The 21,192-nt window shown below is 44.1% G+C and overlaps 1 protein-coding gene across 1 annotated transcript in view; it reads left to right on the plus strand.

The window, feature by feature from the left end:
- Positions 1-21,192, plus strand: part of RPS6KC1 (ribosomal protein S6 kinase C1) — a 97,358-nt gene that overhangs the window by 2,814 nt on the left and 73,352 nt on the right. The window contains exons 2-3 of the mRNA XM_079968551.1: positions 7,157-7,192; positions 16,008-16,128. Coding sequence (XP_079824677.1) covers positions 7,157-7,192; positions 16,008-16,128 — 157 coding nt within the window. The remainder of the gene's footprint in view (positions 1-7,156; positions 7,193-16,007; positions 16,129-21,192) is intronic.

The following is a 21,192-nucleotide window of genomic DNA, read 5'->3' on the forward strand; positions in this document are numbered from 1 at the left end:
TTTTTAAAAGACAACTGAAGGCGGCCCTGTTTAGGGAAGTTTTTAATGTCTGATGCTGTATTGTTTTCAGTATTCAGTTGGAAGCCGCCCAGAGTGGCTGGGGAAACCCAGCCAGATGGGCAGGGTATAAATAATAAATTATTATTATTATTATTCATAATGATTTTACATTGCATTACTATTGCTGCTTTTATTTCTTATATATTTTATTTTTTTGTATTTTATTAACATAAGAAGAGCCTGCTGAATCAGGCCAATGGCTCATCTAGTTCAGCATCCTGTTCTCACAGAGGCCAGCCAAATGCTCATGGGAAGCCTGCAAGCAGAACATGAGGGCAACAGCAATCTGCTCACTTGCAGCTCCCAGCAATTGGATTGACATCATGGCTAGGTATTAATTGATAGCCTTGTCCTCCATTGACTTTCTCTACTCTTCTTTTAAAGCCATCCAAGTTGGTAGCCATCACTGCCTTCTGTAGGAACAAGTGCCATAGTTTAGCTGTGTGCTGTATGAAGAAGTACTTTCTTTCATCTGCTCTGCTCCTCCTAACATTCACCAACCTGCTACTATCAAAGGTGCACTGGTTAACAAACATTTAAATTCTAGTTATTTGCATCTACTTTTTGCATCTTGGTGCCCATTTGACTCCTACCTTATAATTTTTCTCCTTTGTATACTTCCAACTAAGATTTCGCTTTGTGCATCTGAGGATGTGGGCTTCAGCCCATTATTGTGTTTGTCCCAAGAAGTTTGTTAGCCTTTAATGTACCACAAGTCTCTTGGGCCACACCCAAACCCTACATTTAAAGCCAATACCACTTTAAACAGTCATAACTCCCCTCCACCCCAATCCTAGGAACTGTAGTTAAGGGTGCTGAGAATTGTTACGAAACCTTTATTCACAGGGCTTTTATTTTCAGCTGGAACTTTCCGGAACTCAGTTCCGGCACCTCTCAGGTGGCTGCCTTTGCCATTACAGTGGTGCCTCACAAGACGAAATTAATCCGTTCCGTGAGGCTCTTCGTATAGCGGTTTTTTCGTCTTGCGAAGCAAGCCCATTGACAGCTTAGCGGATTAGTGCTATTAGCGGTTTAGTGGCTTTTAGCGATCAGCTGTTAAGCGGCTTATCAGCGGATCAGCTGATAAGCGGTTTAGCGGCTTAGGAAAAGGGGGAAAAAAGGGGAAAAAACCCGCAGGAACTCGCAAGACATTTTCGTCTTGCGAAGCAAGCCCATAGGGAAATTCGTTTTGCAAAGCGCCTCCAAAACGGAAAGCCCTTTCATCTTGCGGGTTTTCCGTCTTGCGAGGCGTTCGTCTTGCGGGGCACCACTGTATAAGAGAACAAGGGAGGCATTCATAGTGAGTTCTGGCACCTCTTTTTCTAGAAAAATAGCACTGCTTATTCCCCTCACAAAACTCTGGAAACTGTAGCTCTGTAAGGGGAATCGGGGGCTCCTAACAATTCCCATCATTCTTAACCAACTACAGTGTTTTCATTGTTGGAACCTGTCCTGGGATCTGGCAGGTGTGATGTTCTTTCCTGTCATGTTTGCAAACATCTTCGTAACACAGAGTTGGTCTGCCAATGAACCTGGTGCCAGAAGCCAGCTCCCCATAGAGCACGCCTTTGGGGGACCTGTTGTCTTCCATTCTGTGGACGGGACCAAGCCAGTGTCGACGTTGCTGAGATAGGAGTGCAAACATGCTGGGAATGTGGGCCCAGGAGAGTACATATTTGCTTGAAACTCCGTCCTGCCATGTGATACTGAAAATCTTCCTGAGGCAACACATGTAAATAGTAATAGTAATAATAATAATAATACATTTCCCAGGATCCCTTAGGGGAAAGCCATAATTGTTAAAAGTGGTATGGTAGTACTTTAAATGTAGGGTGCAGATGATGGGCCCTTTGTTGTCCATTCCTGGTGGTAAATTCCACAGCGCCTTTCTCTCAAGAGATAAGAAAGCAGGCTTGTCCAGGAGGATGGTAGATAAGAAAATCCGGCTGTTAAATTTCCAAGACAGTTCAGTTACTTCATTGTAAGCCTGAGGTGAAGTGGGGTATATGTGTGTGAGAGAGACAAAGAGGAAGAGGGGCGTAAAGATTGTGCAAGGCATGTGAAAGGTAAACAGTGAAAGCCAGAACTGTTCCACAATTATAGATAAATGCTCTTAAATCAATATATTAAAACCTGCAGGCCCTTGCTCTTTAAGAGAATTGGATTTGAAATGCACTTGCCCAAGCAAGGTTAAAGAAAAGACCCAGTGCACCTGCTCACGCCCACGATAACAGTCTCCAAAAGAGGCTGGGATTCCTTTCCTCCCCCTGCTCATTGCATCATGCTCCCTTGGTTTTATTTGGTTCCCGAGTAACCAAAGCGAATGCATTTGAAGCTTCAAATACCAGGGGGATAGTGCTTGTTAAAGTAATGTTAACAACAAGCATCTATGTAAGGTCTCCCCGTTTTTGTCATGGAATAGAGCCAGCCAGCAGTACAGAGTTTAACGCTGGTGGCGCTTGAAGCTGCTGGCATGAACTGACCTTACATGTCAACATGCTGAAATTGGAGTTAAAACTTTGACGGTAAGCTTCCTTAGAATGCTCTCAGTCTTCTCAGGTTGTATTGTGAAATGAGTGATAATCTGAATCAGCCTTCCTGTGATGGTAGGATTGCTTAGTCTTGGGAATTGCGGACTGCCATTGGTTGAGTTGCTGTGATGTCACCGAAGGGCTGTGCAGCCATAGGACAGGCAGCCCAGCATGAAAGCAGATTGAGAGATCTTTAGCAGTTTGAGTTCTAAAGTCGATCAGAGCCTTTGTTGAATTAAACTTTTTATGTGTGCTGCCTTCATGTAGTGGGGTACTCGGTTGGTTGGTTGAGTGGATGCAGAGAAGGGTTGTGGTTCAGTGCTATATACTTTGCATGCAAAAAAATCCCTGACATCTCCAGGTTTGGCTTGGAGAGATCCCTATCTGAAGCCCTGAAGAGGTGCTACCAATCAGTGTAGGCATTACTGATCCAGATGGATAATAATAATAATAATAATAATAATAATAATAATACAAAATTATTTATACTCCGCACATCTCGCTGGGTTTCCCCAGCCACTCTGGGCGGCTTCTGAAAAAACACTAAAATACAATAACCTGTTAAACATTAAAAGCTTCCCTAAACAGGGCTGCCTTCAGATGTCTTCTAAAAGTTTGGTAGTTATTTTTCTCTTTGACATCTGATGGGAGGGCGTTCCACAGGGTGGGTGCCACTACCAAGAAGGCCCTCTGCCTGGTTCCCTGTAACTTGGCTTCTCGTAGCAAGGGAACTGCCAGAAGGCCCTCGGCGCTGGACCTCAGTATCCGGGCAGAACGATGGAGGTGGAGGCGCTCCTTCAGATATACTGGACCGAGGCTGTTTAGGGCTTTAAATGGATGGATGGTCTGACTCTGTATAAGGCAACTTTCTATGCTCCTCTGAGTGGTATTGGAACATTTTAATGACCACTGACCACTTGCTGCAAGTACCACCGAACGCTTTCATTAAGAGTTGATTTGAGCTGCCTTAAGGGTACAAAGGTTATTGCCCTGATCCATCACATACGAGCTGCCTGCAGAATTGGGTTTGTCTATAAAGGTAAAAAGGTAAAGGTACCCCTGCCCGTACGGGCCAGTCTTGACAGACTCTGGGGTTGTGCGCCCATCTCACTTAAGAGGCTAGGGGCCAGCGCTGTCCGGAGACACTTCCGGGTCACGTGGCCAGCGTGACATCGCTGCTCTGGCCAGAGCCAGAGCCAGAGCCGCACACGGAAACGCCGTTTACCTTCCCGCTGGTAAGCGGTCCCTATTTATCTACTTGCACCCGGAGGTGCTTTCGAACTGCTAGGTTGGCAGGCGCTGGGACCGAGCAGCGGGAGCGCACCCCGCCGCAGGGATTCGAACCGCCGACCTTTCGATCGGCAAGCCCTAGGCGCTGAGGCTTTAACCCACAGCGCCACCTGCGTCCCACGGGTTTGTCTATAGCACCTTTCAATTGTTGCTAAAGTGGCAAAAGTTATCAGCCGGGAGTGTGGGGCAGTGGGGTTGATGAATGTACAGTACTAGCTCCGCACCTTTCTTTTCTTTTAAATTGTTTCTATTAAAGATTTTCTTGGGTTTCAAAAGTACATGCAGCGTCGCTGCTATCAGTTCATAGAGTTCTTTCTAACAGATCATCCAGTCCTCCAAGAAATATGCAAAATAACAAAAAAGGTACTAGAAGCCACTCCAGAACTGGCCCTACTGAATATTTTCCAAGACAATAACACACTCACGCTACAAAGAACTCATAAGCCACCTTCTCTCAGCAGCCAGGGATCATAGAATTGTAGAGTTGGAAGAAGTGGCCACACTGATCATCCTGCAATGCAGAAATATGTTGCCCAGTGTGGGGCTTGAACCCATGATCCTGAGTTTAAGAGTCTCATGCTTTAGTGACTGAGCTATCCCAGAGGTTGCATTATAGCTAAACACTGGAGGGACCTGTCAGGAGTAAACATGGACCACTGGTAGCAAGCTACAACAGAAGGGGACAAACAAAAGATGATGCCTTCACCCCGGTGTGGCTCCCCTTTATTACGTACACAGCCCAACAAGACAACAACAGGAGCCCACTGACAGCATATATTGCTCAGCACCTTTCTTGCCCTGCCAACTTGTGGAAGCTGACCTTCTGAAGTGTAGAGGTTTCTGTGTTTTAAAATGCTGGGAAATCAGCCTTTAAGAGGGCTCCCAATTTCATAGGGATAACCTCCACAATTGGAGGGAGGTGAGAACTGGAGTGGAAAAAGCCCTCTCTTGTGTTAACTCTCTTTAGTAACACCTGAAGAGGATTTGTATAGACCCCTACTGAGCATGCTGAGGGTTTGGCTGGGGTTTTTTTTTTTTTTTTGGCCTGCTTTTAAATGGGCTCTTAAGACTACTTCCTTTCACCAGGTATTTTTTAATTAGAGCCTGTGGGCTGATGCATTTTTATCTGCTGTTCCTGGTGTGTGTTGTTGTGGTATTTTACTGGCATATGTTGTGCCTTTTAGCATCCATCTCTGTATGCCATTATATCTTTAAAGATTCTGCATGCCACCTTGATTTGGCACAAAAATATAAATGCCCAAACGAAGAAATGAATAGCTTGGGACTTTTTAGCTTTAAGAAAAGGTGAATAATAGAATCTTAGAGTTGGAAGGGACCCAAGGGTCATCTAATCCAACCCCCTACAATGCAGGAATCTCAGCTAAAGCATCTATAACAGATGGCTATCCAACCTCTGCTTAAGAGACAACATGCTAGAAGTTCATAACATTATCTCTGATGTGGAGAAAGTGAATTAAAAAAAGGCCCCCTCCCCTCATAATATTGGGCTAGCCTTTCTATCACTTGATCGCATCCTGTTTGCGGCCTTCTAAGGATTGGGGCATCTAATTAAAGAGCTTGTGGCTCTAAGGTCAAACTGCCTGCATGGGGGTCTCAGATCTGGTATTGGCAGTGAGCACTGGAACCCCAGCAGCTGCCTAAGATTCCAGCTGCTGCTGCTGCTGCTTGTCCTGCATGCAGAACAAAAAACATCAGTAGGTTTGTAAGCCCAGAAATGGTGGTTGAGTGAGGTCCGAAATACAGTAGTAGCTTGGATGCCAAACTCTTTGCGAGTCGAACATTTTGGCGAACGCCGCAAACCCGGAAGTGAGTGTTCTGGTTTGTGAAGGTTCTTTGGAATTCAAATGTCCGACGGGGCTTCCGCAGCTTCTGATTGGCTGCAGGAGCTTCCTGCAGCCAATCAGAAGCCGCACTTTGGTTTCCGAACGTTTTGAAAGTCAAACAGCCTTCTGGAACAGATTCCCTTTGACTTCCAAGGTATGACTGTAAGGAGGATTGGCAATTTAAAATGGCAGAATATGCAGAGTTGGCAGGTCTGACAAGTAAAATAAGACAACAAGAAGATCAGGTATTAAAAGAGGAATGGAGAAATTTTGTGTAGTATCTGGAAAACAACTGTAAACATGTGAAAATGTTAGTAGGATTAAGGTAAATTCAACAGTATAACACATAACAAAGGAATAATAAAGGAATAAGAGAGTTAAATGGCTATGCAAGAATATGTGGGAAAATTAAAGGAACCAGGGAAGGGGAAGAAGGGAAGTCGTGAATGATCAGTTTATTTTAAAGAAAGATATGAATGGGGAAATGTTCCTTTTAATGTGAATGTGGTTTTGAAAAAAATGCAACACTGAAAAATATAAATAAAATTTTAAAAAAGAAAAGAAAAGAAAAGAACGTAGGTCCCAGTGTATGCATTCAGACTTGCTGGTTTGTTTCACCTACAGTGCAAGCTTTATTATGGTTGTTCTCCCATCAAGCGGGAAAGACCAGTCAGAAACATTCCCGACTTTAGTAATTCAGCAGGAGACTTTTGGATGCTTTCTAGAGTGTACTTTCAGTTCGTACTGGGCAGTGCTGAGATCTTGGCCTGCTTGTCTTGTTAACTGACGATGCACCTTGGAATATTCCCTAGAATATGGTACAGTACAGGGAGCTTCTGTGTAGGACACACAGGGGCTTATTGGTAGATTGGTGTGGGGGAAAGTTGGAAATTACTTATGAAGAGGGAAAGAAGGAGGATGAAGAGGAAAAAGAGGTTTCTTTTCTTATCGTGCGGTTGAATTCCATTGTTTAATGACTTGCCTTTCTGTTCCCTTGCACTTCTTCATTTTTGCCTACGGTACAAAAATACGCTGAATGTGGTGTTGTAAATGGCATGTTATTTTGAAGACAGTTTGCAAAGACAACACACACTGAGAGTAATAGGATTGGGTGCTCTTGCTCTGCCTTGCATTGGATCATGATTTTCTCATATGGTCTGCATTGAATTCAATCTGCATAGGTGTCAGCTGCACTCTATGGGACTCACATGAATAGGTTTCTACATGTGTAAACCCTTCCGCAGATATGATGCTGGAATGTGTGGATATCAAGACTGGGATGGATGAGTATAATCCTAATCAAGCATAGCCCCAAATAAAGAAAGGGTTTTTAAAAATCAGTATTAGATCATTGGGCACTTTTGTGTGCTCTCTCTGTGTCTCTCATTAACAAATTCAAGCACTGACAGGGCCTTTGCTTTTGTTTTTCAGATTGTTTCTCGAAAAAATCCAGAAGATGTCCAAGAGGTAAACCTTTTTCTTTTAAAGCATCTTTGGTTCTAGCATAGGTATGGCACAAACTGTTATGTCTTTTTATATTGCAAAATAGAACAAGTAAGTTCTGTTCCTGTTTTCGTGACTAGATTGGCAATTGATGGCTAATCTTGTTTCTGCTGCCTCAGTTGGTCATTTGCTCGCAGGCTAAGTCTAGGGATCCTCCTGTGCAGGTGTGCACACACCTCCACACACACACCTCCACACACGCGCGCGCGCGCGCACACACACACACACACACACACACATGCACGTTCTTCATCTTCTATCTGATATTTGAAAGAGAGTCCTAATGGATTGTTAAGAAAATGGGTAGCAATGCACTTTTCTCTTTCAAGCTACCATTGTGTAATTAGCACAGTTCTAATTAAATTAGTGAGGTCCTCAGTCCTACCATGGGTGTGTTACCTACCCAACATAACTGAACTCCTGGTGGCCATGAAGTTTTGCCCAAAATGATAAATACAGCACACACACACACACACACACACACACACACACACTCTAAAACAATGCAAACCCCCCAAAGCATAATCACAGCACTACTTTCTGAAAACGTGTTAAGAGTCAGGGAAACTACTCAATAGCCTATCTACAACAAATACCAGAATGATGGATGGAGAATTGGAGAGAGACGTGATCCATAACCATCTGAACACCAGACGGTGAAAGTGATTATGTAAGATTAACAGGATGCAAAACAGAGTTGACAAAAGGAAAAATAAGGATAGGAAGGTAGGAAACCGTCTTCTCTGATGGGCAGTGGCTCCCTAGAGCCTCAGGTAGAGAGGTCTGTCATATAATTTCCTACTTTTTGTCTGAACATTTCCGGGATGAAATCTGAGATTTTATTCATTCACATCATGTGCTCTACCACTGAGCTATGGCTTCTTTCCCAAGGGAAGCGGAACAATCTCAAATACTTGCAGCTGAGAAAGTCTTCACATAAGCCTTCGGGCAAAAGCTTTGATGAGTGGAGGAGGGCTGTTTATGAGAACACAAGCAGGCCAAAGGCCCATTCAGGTCACATCCATTCCATGCAGTTAGGGCACATGACTTCCCCAGAAAGAATCCTGGGCACTGTATTTTCTTAAGGGTGCTGGGTTTGTCCCTCTGTGATGGATAAACTACACTTCCCATGATTCTTTGGGAGAAACCATGTACGGTGTGGCTGTGAAAGCAGTTCAGCATCTTGTCATGGTGACCACATGTGCATCTGCACATGTGAAGCCTGCAACAGGACCTGAGTCCTGCCTGCAGCAACTGGTGTACAGAAGCATGTTGCCTTTGACAGTGAAGGCAGAACATAGCAATCATGGCTAGTAGCCATTGATAGCTTTATCCTCCAGGCATAGGCCAGGAGTCCTGAGGCTGTGACCAGAGCAATATAATTCCACTTGTGCAGTTTTGGGGTGGGAAATGCTCAGCCCCTGTACTGCTGAAGTGCTCACCCGGCTGCATGAAACAGAAGAACCAATGTTTCTCAATCTTTCTTGCCACATTCCTCATGCAAGGCTTCCCGACATGTTTTGCATGAGAAAGACACGTCTTTAGATCGAAAGCTGTTTCTGCACACGAAGTAGACTTCTTGGCATGATGCAAGAAATCAGCATGTAGGAAGGTGCAGGCAGAATCAGACAAGAGGGACTGAAAAGGGCAGATGGGTCTGTAGGCAAAGGGGGGGTGAGTGAGAAAGGGTGAGTAAGGTCAAGGAGAGTTGGGAGTCCTTAACACAAGGTTCTGGCAGTATGCTGGCAGTAGAGACTTAGTGAGAATAAAGTGGGTATGATTTCAGTGAGATGGGATTCTAGCAGAGGCATTTTGAAATGATGAAAGAGGGTGGAAGGGAAAGTTGGGAAGATGGTCAGGGGAGGTGTATCACGAAGCCTTCTCCCTTGTGGCTTCTACAGTATATTTAATATTTCAAAATAAGATCTTTGCTGTGAAAGATGCGTTATGCACTCCCACTTCACCCACAATCTAGAAATAAAACATTTTTTCATAGACTCAGTTGGTTCACCTATTTATAGCAAATTTAGTAAAATATCTATCATCTATGTATCTATCATCTATATCTATCATCTATCTATCATCTATCTATCTATCGATCTATCGATCTATCGATCTATCGATCTATCTATATCTATCTATCATCTATCTATCATCATCATCATCAACAACTATCATATATCTATCAACGAGGGAAATTTGAACTTGAAACAACCTGATTGATTTTGACAGTCCTTGGATATGGATCATTGAGTAAGAACAAATATAAAAATGGATTAATTACAGAAACATTATCCCAGTACTGTCAAATTGTTTGCTTCCTACTTTCTGTGTACAAGGGTAAAACCAAGTTGCCAAATCTTTTCCTTGTTTGCCCAGTGGGGGGTGGAGAACCTGCAGCCTTCACAGATGTTGCTGGACTCCAAATTCTATAATGCCTGACCCAGTTGTCATGCTGGCTTGACCTGATGGGAGTTGGAGCCCAACAAAATCTGAAGGGCCACAAGTTCCCCATCCCTGCATCGATCACAATCTTTCTCAGACCTTTTCTATTTCACCTTTACGTCTGTGACAAAGGTAGACCAGCAAATGAACTCTCTTCCAGATTTGTCTTCTTCTAGTTTGTAACTTGTTGTTCACCTTTTCCAAGGAGGATCCTGAACTGGAAATAACCTGTGAAAACAGGTTGCCATTATCATCTTCCTAAAAAGAAGAGCCTGCTGGATCAAGCCAATGGCCCATCTAGTCCATCATCCTGTTCTCACAGTGGCTAACCAGATGCCTGTGGAAAACCCAGAATCAGGACCTTGAGCACAAGAGCACTCTCTGCCTCCTGCGTTTTCCAGCAACTAGTTTCAGATGCGTTATTGCCCCCGACTATGGAGGTAGAGCATAGCCGCCATTTTGTCATACTAGCCATAAGTGTTACATTCATGAGGCACACCGTGGCCTGGTTCACACATCCCATTAAACCATAGTTAAAATACACAAGCCATGGTCTGGCTTGCCACATCATCTGAACCTGGGCTCTTGGCTTGCTTCTCTCTAGACAAACCATAAGCGGAAGATAAAGTTTGTTTTTGGCTTGCCACTTGTGGTTTATTTGGAGGAAAGAAACCACAAGCTTGGGTTTGGATGACACAACTAGTCTGACTTTGGGTTGCTTTTCAGAAGCAGGTCAGGTCCTGCTTGTGGGCTTCCCATAGGCATCTGCACTGTGAGTGCAGGATGTTGCTTAATATGGGGCTTTGGCCTGATGCACCAGGGCTTTTGGCTTTTCTTATGTTCTTATGATATGCCATTGTAAGTTTATCAGCCATTATTGTAAGTTTACTTTCTGTTGCTGTGCTACCATCCCCAAACCTTGACATTTCTCCAGGGCTTTATTAACAAAGCATAGTAATGCATTTCCTTTCTGGGCCTTAATGGTTTCTGAAAGTGCAAACACTGAGGTGCCATACATGGTAAATCACCAGGGAGTTTTAATTTATATAGATGCGGAAGGCAGATAATAATGCTGGTATACCAAAAGCATTTGTTTGCAGCAGCAAATGCTGCTGATGTGAAAGTTTGAGCAGTTGACTGTAAGACATTCACTATTTCAGACTGATGCCTAAACCTTTCTCTGCATGAAATAAATTTACTTTTCAAACGGGTTTGGCTTAATGTCTTGTATGAGCCAGTTCATTGCACAGGCTCTGTTTTAAACAGAGGTGGGATTCCCCCTCCCCATTAATCTGTTGGAAATGGAAACAAGACTTTCTCTTCCAGTGGTGGTGAACCTTTTTCAGCTCAAGGGCCGCTTTCTCTTCTAGGTAACACTCTGAGGGCCATGGGTCTGTGCTAAGTGGGGATAGGAGCAAATACTAATTTACTCACACATCCCCCTCTAATCCCCCATGTAGGAGGAAGCACTTATTAGAGTTCAAATACACATTGTAGCCTGGCGAAAGCACTCAAGGAGGACGCAAAGTATGACCAGGGCGGGATGTGGCCTTGGGAGAGTCCTGAGGGCTAGATAGAGGCCTAGAGAAGCCTAGAGGCCTTCATTTGGCTTAGGGCCTCTTCTATGTTCTTAAAGCAGCAACAACAGCACACATAATTTATAATTTTGGAGCCTTTAGTGTCTTTTGCTTCCAAACAGTTGTTCACGTGTAAACTTTGGCCCAGGTACAGGGTGAAATGTGCTGTATGTTGTCTGAAAAAAACCTGCCATTTGTCCATATGGAATGCCTGACTTCCAAACTTGGAGATGAGGGAAATTATCTGGCAAATAGATAGTGCAATTGTGTTTAAATTGTTTTGTTGGATTGCTTTGCTTAAAGCTAGTATTATGTGCAGTATATTTTAAAATATGTATTACATAATAAATAACAATAACAACAACAATAATAAATGAACCATGATCATCCAGATTTTACTCTTAGGGTTAGAAGTGTCAAGACCTGGAAAGAACAGTATCTCCCTTTCTGTTTTTTCCAATTCTTTGGAGAGAAAAAAGCAAGTTAAAAACCACATTGCCAATTGCCACTGAAAAGAGGCAACACAATGTGCAAGGCATTGAAGCCCTCAGCTATGTTTAGTTGGTGTGTCCTGGTGTTTGCTGGGTCCTGCTCAGTCTGCTCCTGATTATTGTTCTAGAAAAAGGAACAGTCCACTTCAGATCTTCTGAAGTAGCACTGAGTTTTTTCACCAGAAAGCCTATTCTTAATTTGAATAGTGTTGCAATTTGAGTAGCCCAGCAGCTTCTATGTCTAGTTGCTTTCAGAAAATTGTTACCACGGGCAATTTAAGTGGATGGCTATTTAGAACTTTGTGGCAGGGCCGTCTTGAGAGGAAGGATAAGATGGCGGCCATCTCCATTTCTCCTACAGAAAGTGACTGGACTGGAAGTAACAGTAAACAGTAAACGCTGACACTTCCACCACACCTAAGGGTGGCAAGTTAGCTTAAAGGGGTGCAGGGCTGGCTGCGTGGCACACATACCTCTGCCCCCAGCAGAAGGGGGCTTTTCTGATGCTCCTCATACATTTCAGTACCTGCCACCTGAGGCAGCTTCCTCACTCTGCCTTATAGTAGGGCTGGCCCTCTCTGGTAAAGTGGCAGGAGCTTTAAAGGGATGAGTATTGATGTAAATCATAGAATCATAGAATCATAGAGTTGGAAGAGACCACAAGGGCCATTGAGTCCAACCCCCTGCCAAGCAGGAAACACCATCAGAGCACTCCTGACATATGGTTGTCAAGCCTCTGCTTAAAGACCTCCAAAGAAGGAGACTCCACCACACTCCTTGGCAGCAAATTCCACTGTCGAACAGCTCTTACTGTCAGGAAGTTCTTCCTAATGTTTAGGTGGAATCTTCTTTCTTGTAGTTTGGAGCCATTGCTCCGTGTCCGCTTCTCTGGAGCAGCAGAAAACAGCCTTTCTCCCTCCTCTATGTGACATCCTTTTATATATTTGAACATGGCTATCATATCACCCCTTAACCTCCTCTTCTCCAGGCTAAACATGCCCAGCTCCCTTAGCTGTTCCTCATAAGGCATCGTTTCCAGGCCTTTGAGCTGAATGGCTTCCCTCAGAGCAATGACCCTCAAATCTTTGAGGTGAATAGCTTCCCTCAGAGTAAGAACCTTCCATGATTCACTTTGCAGTGAATTTGGGTCATTGTATTTGCTCACTTCAACACCTTATCAATTTTATCTATCCCCTCCCCCTTTACCATAAGAATTGGCAAATGTTTCTTGTTTTCATCTTAACCAAAGAGCTGCTCTGGTTTCTTAATTTTTTCATTCCAGCAAAAATGTTATAACTAGGTGGAATAGGCACAGACCACATATTCTTAGCATATCATTATTTTTTGTGGTGGATTTTCTGTTTCTGTTCTTGTGGGTGGACATTATTCTTCTCCCTTTCCTTTAACTTTTGGTTGCTGTTAAAGAAATACAATAAGACAGAACCCTTTTGCCATGCTTAGCATTCCTTGTAGCACCCTCCTCTTCTGCTGGATCATCCGCTCGAAGATTTTAGTTTGCTACATAACTGCTGCAAATGAGGCTGAGGTTTTGAACCAAGGGGTAGCAAAGGGCCATAGTAGCTGGTTGTTGTTCTGTAATGCTTCAGTGGTCAAGCTGTACCAGCCACCATTTTTGTTAGGGGTTAATGGCCTGCAGTATGGACAGGGCCCAAACCCGAAGTGGATGGGACCAAGTCATACAGGTGTGCAGACATAGGCACACACATGTACACACACATAGATTTTGAAACAAAGTTGGCTGACGACTGAAGCGTTTTGGGATGCTGCGTGCCCCTCTCTGAGATTATAATTTAGAGGTAGTGACTTCACTGCCCTTGGGGCCAGCCCAATGCATTCTGCCACCTGAGGCAAAGGACAAGATACACCCCTCCAAACAAAATTCTGTGCGCAGAATCCAGCTGGACTGGCAGCTGAATCTTACTTCAGCAGTAGTGCAGGACAGCGGCCTCCACCACATGTGGGTGTGGCAAGCTATTTCAGGGGGCAAAGGCATATCTCTGTCCCTTGATACCTTTCCACCACTGCCCAACCACCTGGTGCCTGAAGCAGCTGCCTCACTCTGTCTAACGCAGGGATGTCCAACTCCCAATAGACTGCGATCCACTCACAGTATAAAAAAACTGGCAGTCGTTGGATGGACCTCAGTTGTTGAGCTTTTTTTTGGAAAGGCAAAGATCACGATTTACCTGTTGGGCATGCCTGGCGCTTGCTGTGCTGCCAAGAGTGCCAAACTGTTTGCCTCCAACTATGGGTGACTGCAGGGGTGGGGGTTGGCAATGCGGGCTGTTGCCCCTTCAGCAGTTAACTGTAACCTCCAGATTCCAAGCTTTCGGTTTTATTTTGTTTTTCAAAAAGAGTGTTTTCCAGCATTTGTAGAGATAAAAGGCAAATGTTCTTCCCACTTTTGTGTGTGAGAAATTATAGACTGTGCCTTTTAGTGTTTTACTTTGTCCTGGCCTGGAAAAATGCCCCGCAGTTGCCCAGGGCTCCAATCTTTGTTCTGCCTTTATATTTGTAAGTAAAACAGATATTACAGAATGCTGCAAGTTCCCATTGATCTTTCCTTCGATAGGAAGTCACACCCCCAGGTTAACGCTATGCCTGGAACTTCTTCCTGCCCAGCAAAGTGAGGAGCATGTGGTAGTACAAAGTAAAATTTATATAGCAGAGACCAGGCAACCAGAAATCATTTTATGTGTCCTGGGGGTGTCTTTTCCTGGCGTTCTGCAGCCCATGTTTATACATGTTGCATAATGTTTGAGCTGCAAAGGAGGAATTGAGGGAAGGGCTGTAGTTCAGTGGTAGAGCCTTCCTTGCATGCCAAATGTTCCAGCTTCAAATCTCTGACATTTTCATGTAGGACTGGGAAAGAAATGTTGGGCCCCTCCAGACTTCTGGTTTTTGTGTGTCTTTGCCTTGCGGGTTTATTCTGCAGCATGTCATTGATTTAATAATAGAGTGTTGGGGTGGATTTGTACCGGATAGTCTATGCATCATTCTGCTTTATTTGTTGCTTTGCAATGTTCCCGCAATGTTACTTCTACTATTGCTGTTTGGAGGGGCACCTTTGAGTTATTATAGTGCAGCAAAAGCGAGCCACATGCCTGTGGGGATGTTCATGATATAAAAAGTCACAGGATTTTAGCAGGAAGCTTCAGGAGATGCACGTACTGGGAATGAGGCAACATGTCTGCCTTGAAATCTTTGCAGGTGCAAATGGTATTGAAAGTAAGGTCGTGTATAACTGCCCTGATACCACAAATCACAGAATTGATCATCTGGTCCAACCCCCTGCAATGCAGGAATCTTTTACCCAACGTGGTGCTCGAACCCAAGACCCTGTGATTAAAAATTTCATCCTCTGCTGACTGTGCTATAATCATGAATGCACAATACAAAGCAAATTGAAATGGGAGGGGGGAACTGTCCCGAAAACCTGCAGAGCTGCTGCCACTCAGTGTAGTAGACAATACTAAGGTAGATAGATCAGTGGTCTGACTCAGTATAAAGTAAAGGTAAAGGTAAAGTTACCCCTGCCCGTACGGGCCAGTCGTGTCCGACTCTAGGGTTGTGCGCCCATCACACTTAAGAGGCTGGGGGCCAGCGCTGTCCAGAGACACTTCCGAGTCACGTGGCCAGCGTGATGAAGCTGCTCTGGCGAGCCAGCACCGGCGCAGCACATGGAAACGCCGTTTACCTTCCCGCTATAAAGCGGTACCTATTTATCTACTTGCACTTAGGGGTGCTTTCGAACTGCTAGGTGGGCAGGAGCAGGGACCGAAAGACGGGAGCTCACCCCGTCGCGAGGATTCGAACCGCTGGCCATACGATCAGCAAGTCCTAGGCGCTGAGGTTTTACCCACAGCGCCACCCGCGTCCCTTTCAGTATAAAGTAGCTTTCTTCTATTAACCCAAATCCACAAATGCCCTTTCGGTTGATTGGGGTGGAAATTGCTTAAGTTCAAGCACAGCAGCTGCTTGCGTAGTTTAAGTAGTTTATGGACTCCCTTGGAGATTAATTGTTGCTTAATATATTGGCTGAACAATACTTTGCAGGGATGCGGGTGGGTGTACAGCAAGGGCAAGATTTGATTAATAGCTGCAGTTAAAGAGTTTAGTGACTTTTAAAAAGATCTCATAGGGCACGTATAATACGCTACTGTGTTGGTTTCTGCCATTCTTGGTAAATGCTCAATTAGCAGGAATGATTGCCTCATGGGTGTTTGTTTTCTGTTTTCACTTCAGATAGTCGTTTGGAAGAGATACAGTGACTTTAAGAAATTGCACAAAGAACTCTGGCAGATTCATAAACACTTATTCAGGCATACAGAATTGTTTCCTCCTTTTGCTAAAGCAATAGTATTTGGTAAGCATATATACTTTTTTTTAAATTTGCTAAAATCATTTGGGAATGATTGGTGAATAAATCTGTGGATTTTCAGAGTTCTGTATTGTGCTAGCATTGTTTTGATTCTGCCGAAAGCAACATAGTAACTGAAGTATATTGTATGTGATCAGTTTAGTAGTAGTAATAGTAATAATAATAATAATAATAATAATAATAATAATAATACCCCACCCATCTGGCTGGGTTTCTCCAGCCACTCTTTTAAACGCTAGTAACTGGTATTGCATAAGGAAACAAAAACCCACAAACCTCTCTTCACCCACTATAATGGGTCTATAACATGTTTTAGTAGTGACTGTGGAAACTTAGACATAAATGATAGTGCAGATCTGCAAACTTTGCAGAGAGACACTTCTGTGGATTTGGTGTAGTCCCAACACTACTTAATATTTTCTTGCATATGTAATATTTTATTTCATATTTTCATATCCCGGAGTTCCTTAAGCCTTTCTTATTACTTCCTTCATTTGTGCAGATTCCCCCTCCCTTTTATTTTTGAAATGCACCAAGGGTTAGCCGTTAACCATAATTTCTTCATGTGTTTTTTAATAACCACAGGGTTAGCTCCAAACCACAGTTGGCTGTTGTGCTCATCTGTGAGTTGAGATAACTGTGGTTAGTCATGTGTTAGCTCTGAAAAATTATTAGGAAAGGGAAATCTCATGGGCTTGAGGCTGCAAGGCATTCCTGGTATTATAACCCCAATTGCACGGAAAGGGCTTCTATACTTCCAAGCGTGATTATCTTCTTAAAAATAAGAAAGTTTAATATTTTGTCCATGTTAGGGCAGAGGGGGCTCACCTGGTGGGTCAGAGCCGCAGTGTTAGCTTCCTGGCGGCAGGGTTGCTGTGGCTTACCAGGAAGGCGGAGAAGATTGGGAGGGTGGCACGGTGCAAATGCACTTGTGGAGTGCCGGATTAACTTCACCACTGCCCTCACACACTGCACTGACCTCTCTGCTACCTCCTCTTCCCAGTAAGTGACAGCAATGCCGCAGCCAGAAAACTATCATTGCTGCTCTGCCCGACTGGGTGAGCTGCTGTTGAATTAGCGGTGGCAAACATGGTGCCTTTCAGATGTTGTTGGACTGCGACACACATCTTCCTTGCCTATTGGCCACCCTGGCTGGGACTGATGGGAGTTGGAGCCCAACATAATCTGAAGGTCACTTTGTTGGCCACACTTGTACTAAATTAAACAAGAGAGGAATTGCTATGACAAAACAACCATGATAAGAGAGACAGCTAGCTTGGTCTCACAACTTTTGCTAGCACAAAGAATGAGCCTTGTATCATGCTGCAGAAAGGCTTTCTTTCCTTTGAGCTTTGCAGTTTCTCTGGGTTTCTCCGTTGCAGAATAACATATTGGCCCAGACTGAATGGGTTTTTTTTTTTGCAAGGCTCATGCCGTGCCTAGAATTGCCACAGAGCGTTAAATTTTTAAAAAGCTCAAGGACATGATGCTGATGTGCCCAAAAGACTTGGCAAGGAGAGGAGGGGGGGCCCAACCTATTTCTATAATTTAAATGTCATCCTGGTTAGTATACAGAGCTGCTGAGCAAGTGGTCCAAAAGCAAGTGACAAAATTATTGCATCTCTGAAGTGGCAGGCAGCTGTGACGTTTGAAAGACATGCACCAGGGCTTCCCCGATTTCTTGTTGCAATTGCACCTCTTCCTGCTGAATGCAAAGGCCATGTTCGTGGTGGGGACCATAGTTCAGTAGAAGAGAACCTGGTGCAATCTTTGCAATCTTCTGTCAGGTAGCAGTGAGATGAATCACCTCTGTGCCATACTCAGTGGAGGCTTAAAGGTAGCAAGTCGAGGACCCACTTAGAAATGTGCCGTATGTGCAAATAACGATGCCGCCCATCAAACTATATTCGTTATTAGGGACTACGCTTTGCTCTCTTTGCCCACCAACCCCACCTGCCCCCTACCAAACCCCCCTTGCCAAAGCCACACACACACACACACACACACACACACACACACACACATTGTTTCTGCTAGAGTACCCAAAACTTCCTCAATTCACCTGGGCCACCCGCTCACTTGCTTGCCTCACCAACCTGCCTCTCCTAAGTACCCACTATCTCTGAGGGTGCCGGAGAAAGAAGCCGGCTAGTCTGGAGGTGGGGTGGGTGGGTGATGAAGGAGAGAACAAAGCTTCTTTCTCCCCTTCTTTTCTTCACTGCCAATGCTGTGGGAAGTGTGAGAAAGAAGCCTGCCCACTGGCCTGGGCTGCCAGTCTGCCTATTGGCCTACTCGCCTGCCTCCACCTCCAGTTCCTTCCCTTCTTGCCCACCCCCCATAGCATGCCTGAGAGCCCAGTTTGTCCTCATGGTGCAGTTCACTGCCCCACCTGTCTGTGGCCAAGTGAACTGCAGTGTGATAACATTCGTAGATTTTCATTATATGTATAGAAAACATGTTTGACGATATTAGAGTATGCACTTTCCCATGTATATTTGGCTAAGTTCTCTGCCACGTGTCGGAAGTTATGTAGCACATAGTTCAGATGGTGCAGATATCCTATATACACCTGTATACTTTTTGTCCTGGCTTTCAATGAAAATACTGATTTTTCAGATGGTCAGCTACACTATGCACTAAAAGTTCTAGAGCATCTCCTGCCTTTTATTCACCTAGGTAAAGGTAAAGGGACCCCTGACCATTAGGTCCAGTCGTGGCCGACTGTGGGGTTGCGGCGCTCATCTCGCTTTATTGGCCGAGGGAGCCGGCGTACAGCGTCCGGGTCATGTGGTCAGCATGACTAAGCCGCTTCCGGCGAACCAGAGCAGTGCACGGAAATGCCGTTTACCTTCCCGCTGGAGCGGTACCTATTTATCTAATTGCACTTTGATGTGCTTTCGAACTGCTAGGTTGGCAGGAGCAGGGACCGAGCAACGGGAGCTCACCCCGTTGCGGGGATTCGAACCGCCGACCTTCTGATAGGCAAGTCCTAGGCTCTAAAGTTCATTAAAATCAGGAGGCCCTGCCCCCCCCATTGTTGTGTGGATGGGAGATCCCAAACCTTTTCCCCAATGACTCTTTCCCTTGGGAATCCCCTCCCCAGAGAGGGACATCTGGCTGGCTTCCTTTTATCATTGATCTTTCAGAGGGTAGACAAAATCTTCCTGCTTAGGAAAGCATTCTGATTGCCACATTAGCTGGTGAGATTGTGACTTTTTTTTTTACAGCTTTTCGCAAACTGTATAAACAATTGGTTGTGTTAAACTGCTTCATTGTTGTTTATCATTGTTGTTGATTATGCCAGCCATTGTGAGAGGCATGTGCTGCTCATGGAGGGTAGCAGTATTAAAACATCTAAGTCGGCAAGTATTATTCCGTCCTAGTTGGTACAGTTGGCTGGTAAGGGCAGGTTTGTAAGTCGCTTTGGATTGCCTTGCAAGGCAAAGCAGCTAACAAATTTAATAAAGAATAAGAATAAGATATGGGGATGCCATTGAAAGTGATTGTTCTCTAAATCCCAGTTGTTGTTTTTTGCCTTAAATTTTGAATTAAGTTCAAAATCCTTTATTAGGCATAGGGCACCACACATTGACAAACAACATATACAAACTGTATAAAATACGGGTACAGCAAACACAATTTATCCTAGTCCTATTCTTAACTCCCAGAAATTGATCAATTTACATGAATAATTTAATACAATTTAATATAAAATAATAATACAACACAGCAACGACACCTACCATTAAAAACCACTAAGTCTCTTTATCATGGCCCATTCTTTCATCATGGACAGCTCTTAAAAATTCGGCCACTATTAAAGTAATCTGATCATCGCTGTCCGCCAGCATGTCCTGGACAGTTGGTTGAGTACAAATCTGTTTATTGAATTTTAGGGCCTCATATAGTTGTATTCTGGCATAACTGCCAAAATCACAGGAGAAGAATATATGTTCTAGAGTATCGAGTTCCTTTTTCCTGCATTTGCAGAGACGCTCAGATTCTGGGATAGCTAAATATCTTCCTCTCACTACCACCGAGGGAAACATGTTAAATCTGGCCAACATAAACAGCCTACACAATTCATGTTTCTTCAGATTTGTCATGTATCCCTTTTGAAAATTTTGAATTAATTGGATAATAATTTAGCCAGTCTGGCACATATTCTTTCATCTCTTCTAATTTTTTCATTTTTGGCTTTCCTTCTGAAAAATCTAATCGCTCATGGTAGGTACCCCATTTATCCCCCATGTTAATTTTACATTTGCCTTCCAAATCTGAAGTATTAGGGCTCCCTCTCCCCAGAGAAATTTGCGAACTTGGGAATTGGATGAATGTCCTCTTCTATTTTACTAAAAAAGGTGGGCTTGTTTTTCCAACTGCTGATCCTCAGATAGCCAAAATAGCACCATCTATACCCCAGAGGAAGATGCTGGCAGGCTTGGAGGAGTTTCAAGGTTGGCAGAAGCACAGATCAGCTCAATGAGGACTGATCATGCTCAGGGAGCATGGGGTATTGGGTGTCTGTTGGTGGTGGTGGAAGCAGGGAGGGTGGAATGGGGTGTCTTGGAAGAGGTCATGGCTGGCTGGCTGGTGCTCTGAACAGGAGCACTTGATGTTGCAACATTTTGTTGCAGGTCCCATTTCTCTAATGGAATTTTCCAGCATGCTTGTAATAATACAGCAATTCTGAGGAGTTCCCTAAAGGAAGCAATGATGAATAAAACAGTCCCCCCCCTCTTCAAACCATCATCTCCTTACCTCTCTGGATGCTTTTATTGAGTTGCATGAGCAAGATTAGAATCCTGGGTAAAATGTGCTCTGAAAGTGGCATTGTTTAATTTCTCTGCTCAAGCAGAGGTTGTAAAATATTCAACGTCGTGATTGGGTTTTGTGGGTTTTGGATGTGTGTGTGTGTGTGTGTGTGTGTGTGTGTGTGTTTAACAACAGCTTGCATTGGGAACAAGAATTGGCAAGAGCGAGAGCCCAATAGAAGGGCGGACAAATATTTGGAAGGATGAGAGTAAGACTGGATTGTTTTGCGCATTT

Source organism: Podarcis cretensis, assembly GCF_951804945.1.
Source record: "Podarcis cretensis genome assembly, chromosome: 3".
Lineage (NCBI taxonomy): Eukaryota > Metazoa > Chordata > Lepidosauria > Squamata > Lacertidae > Podarcis > Podarcis cretensis.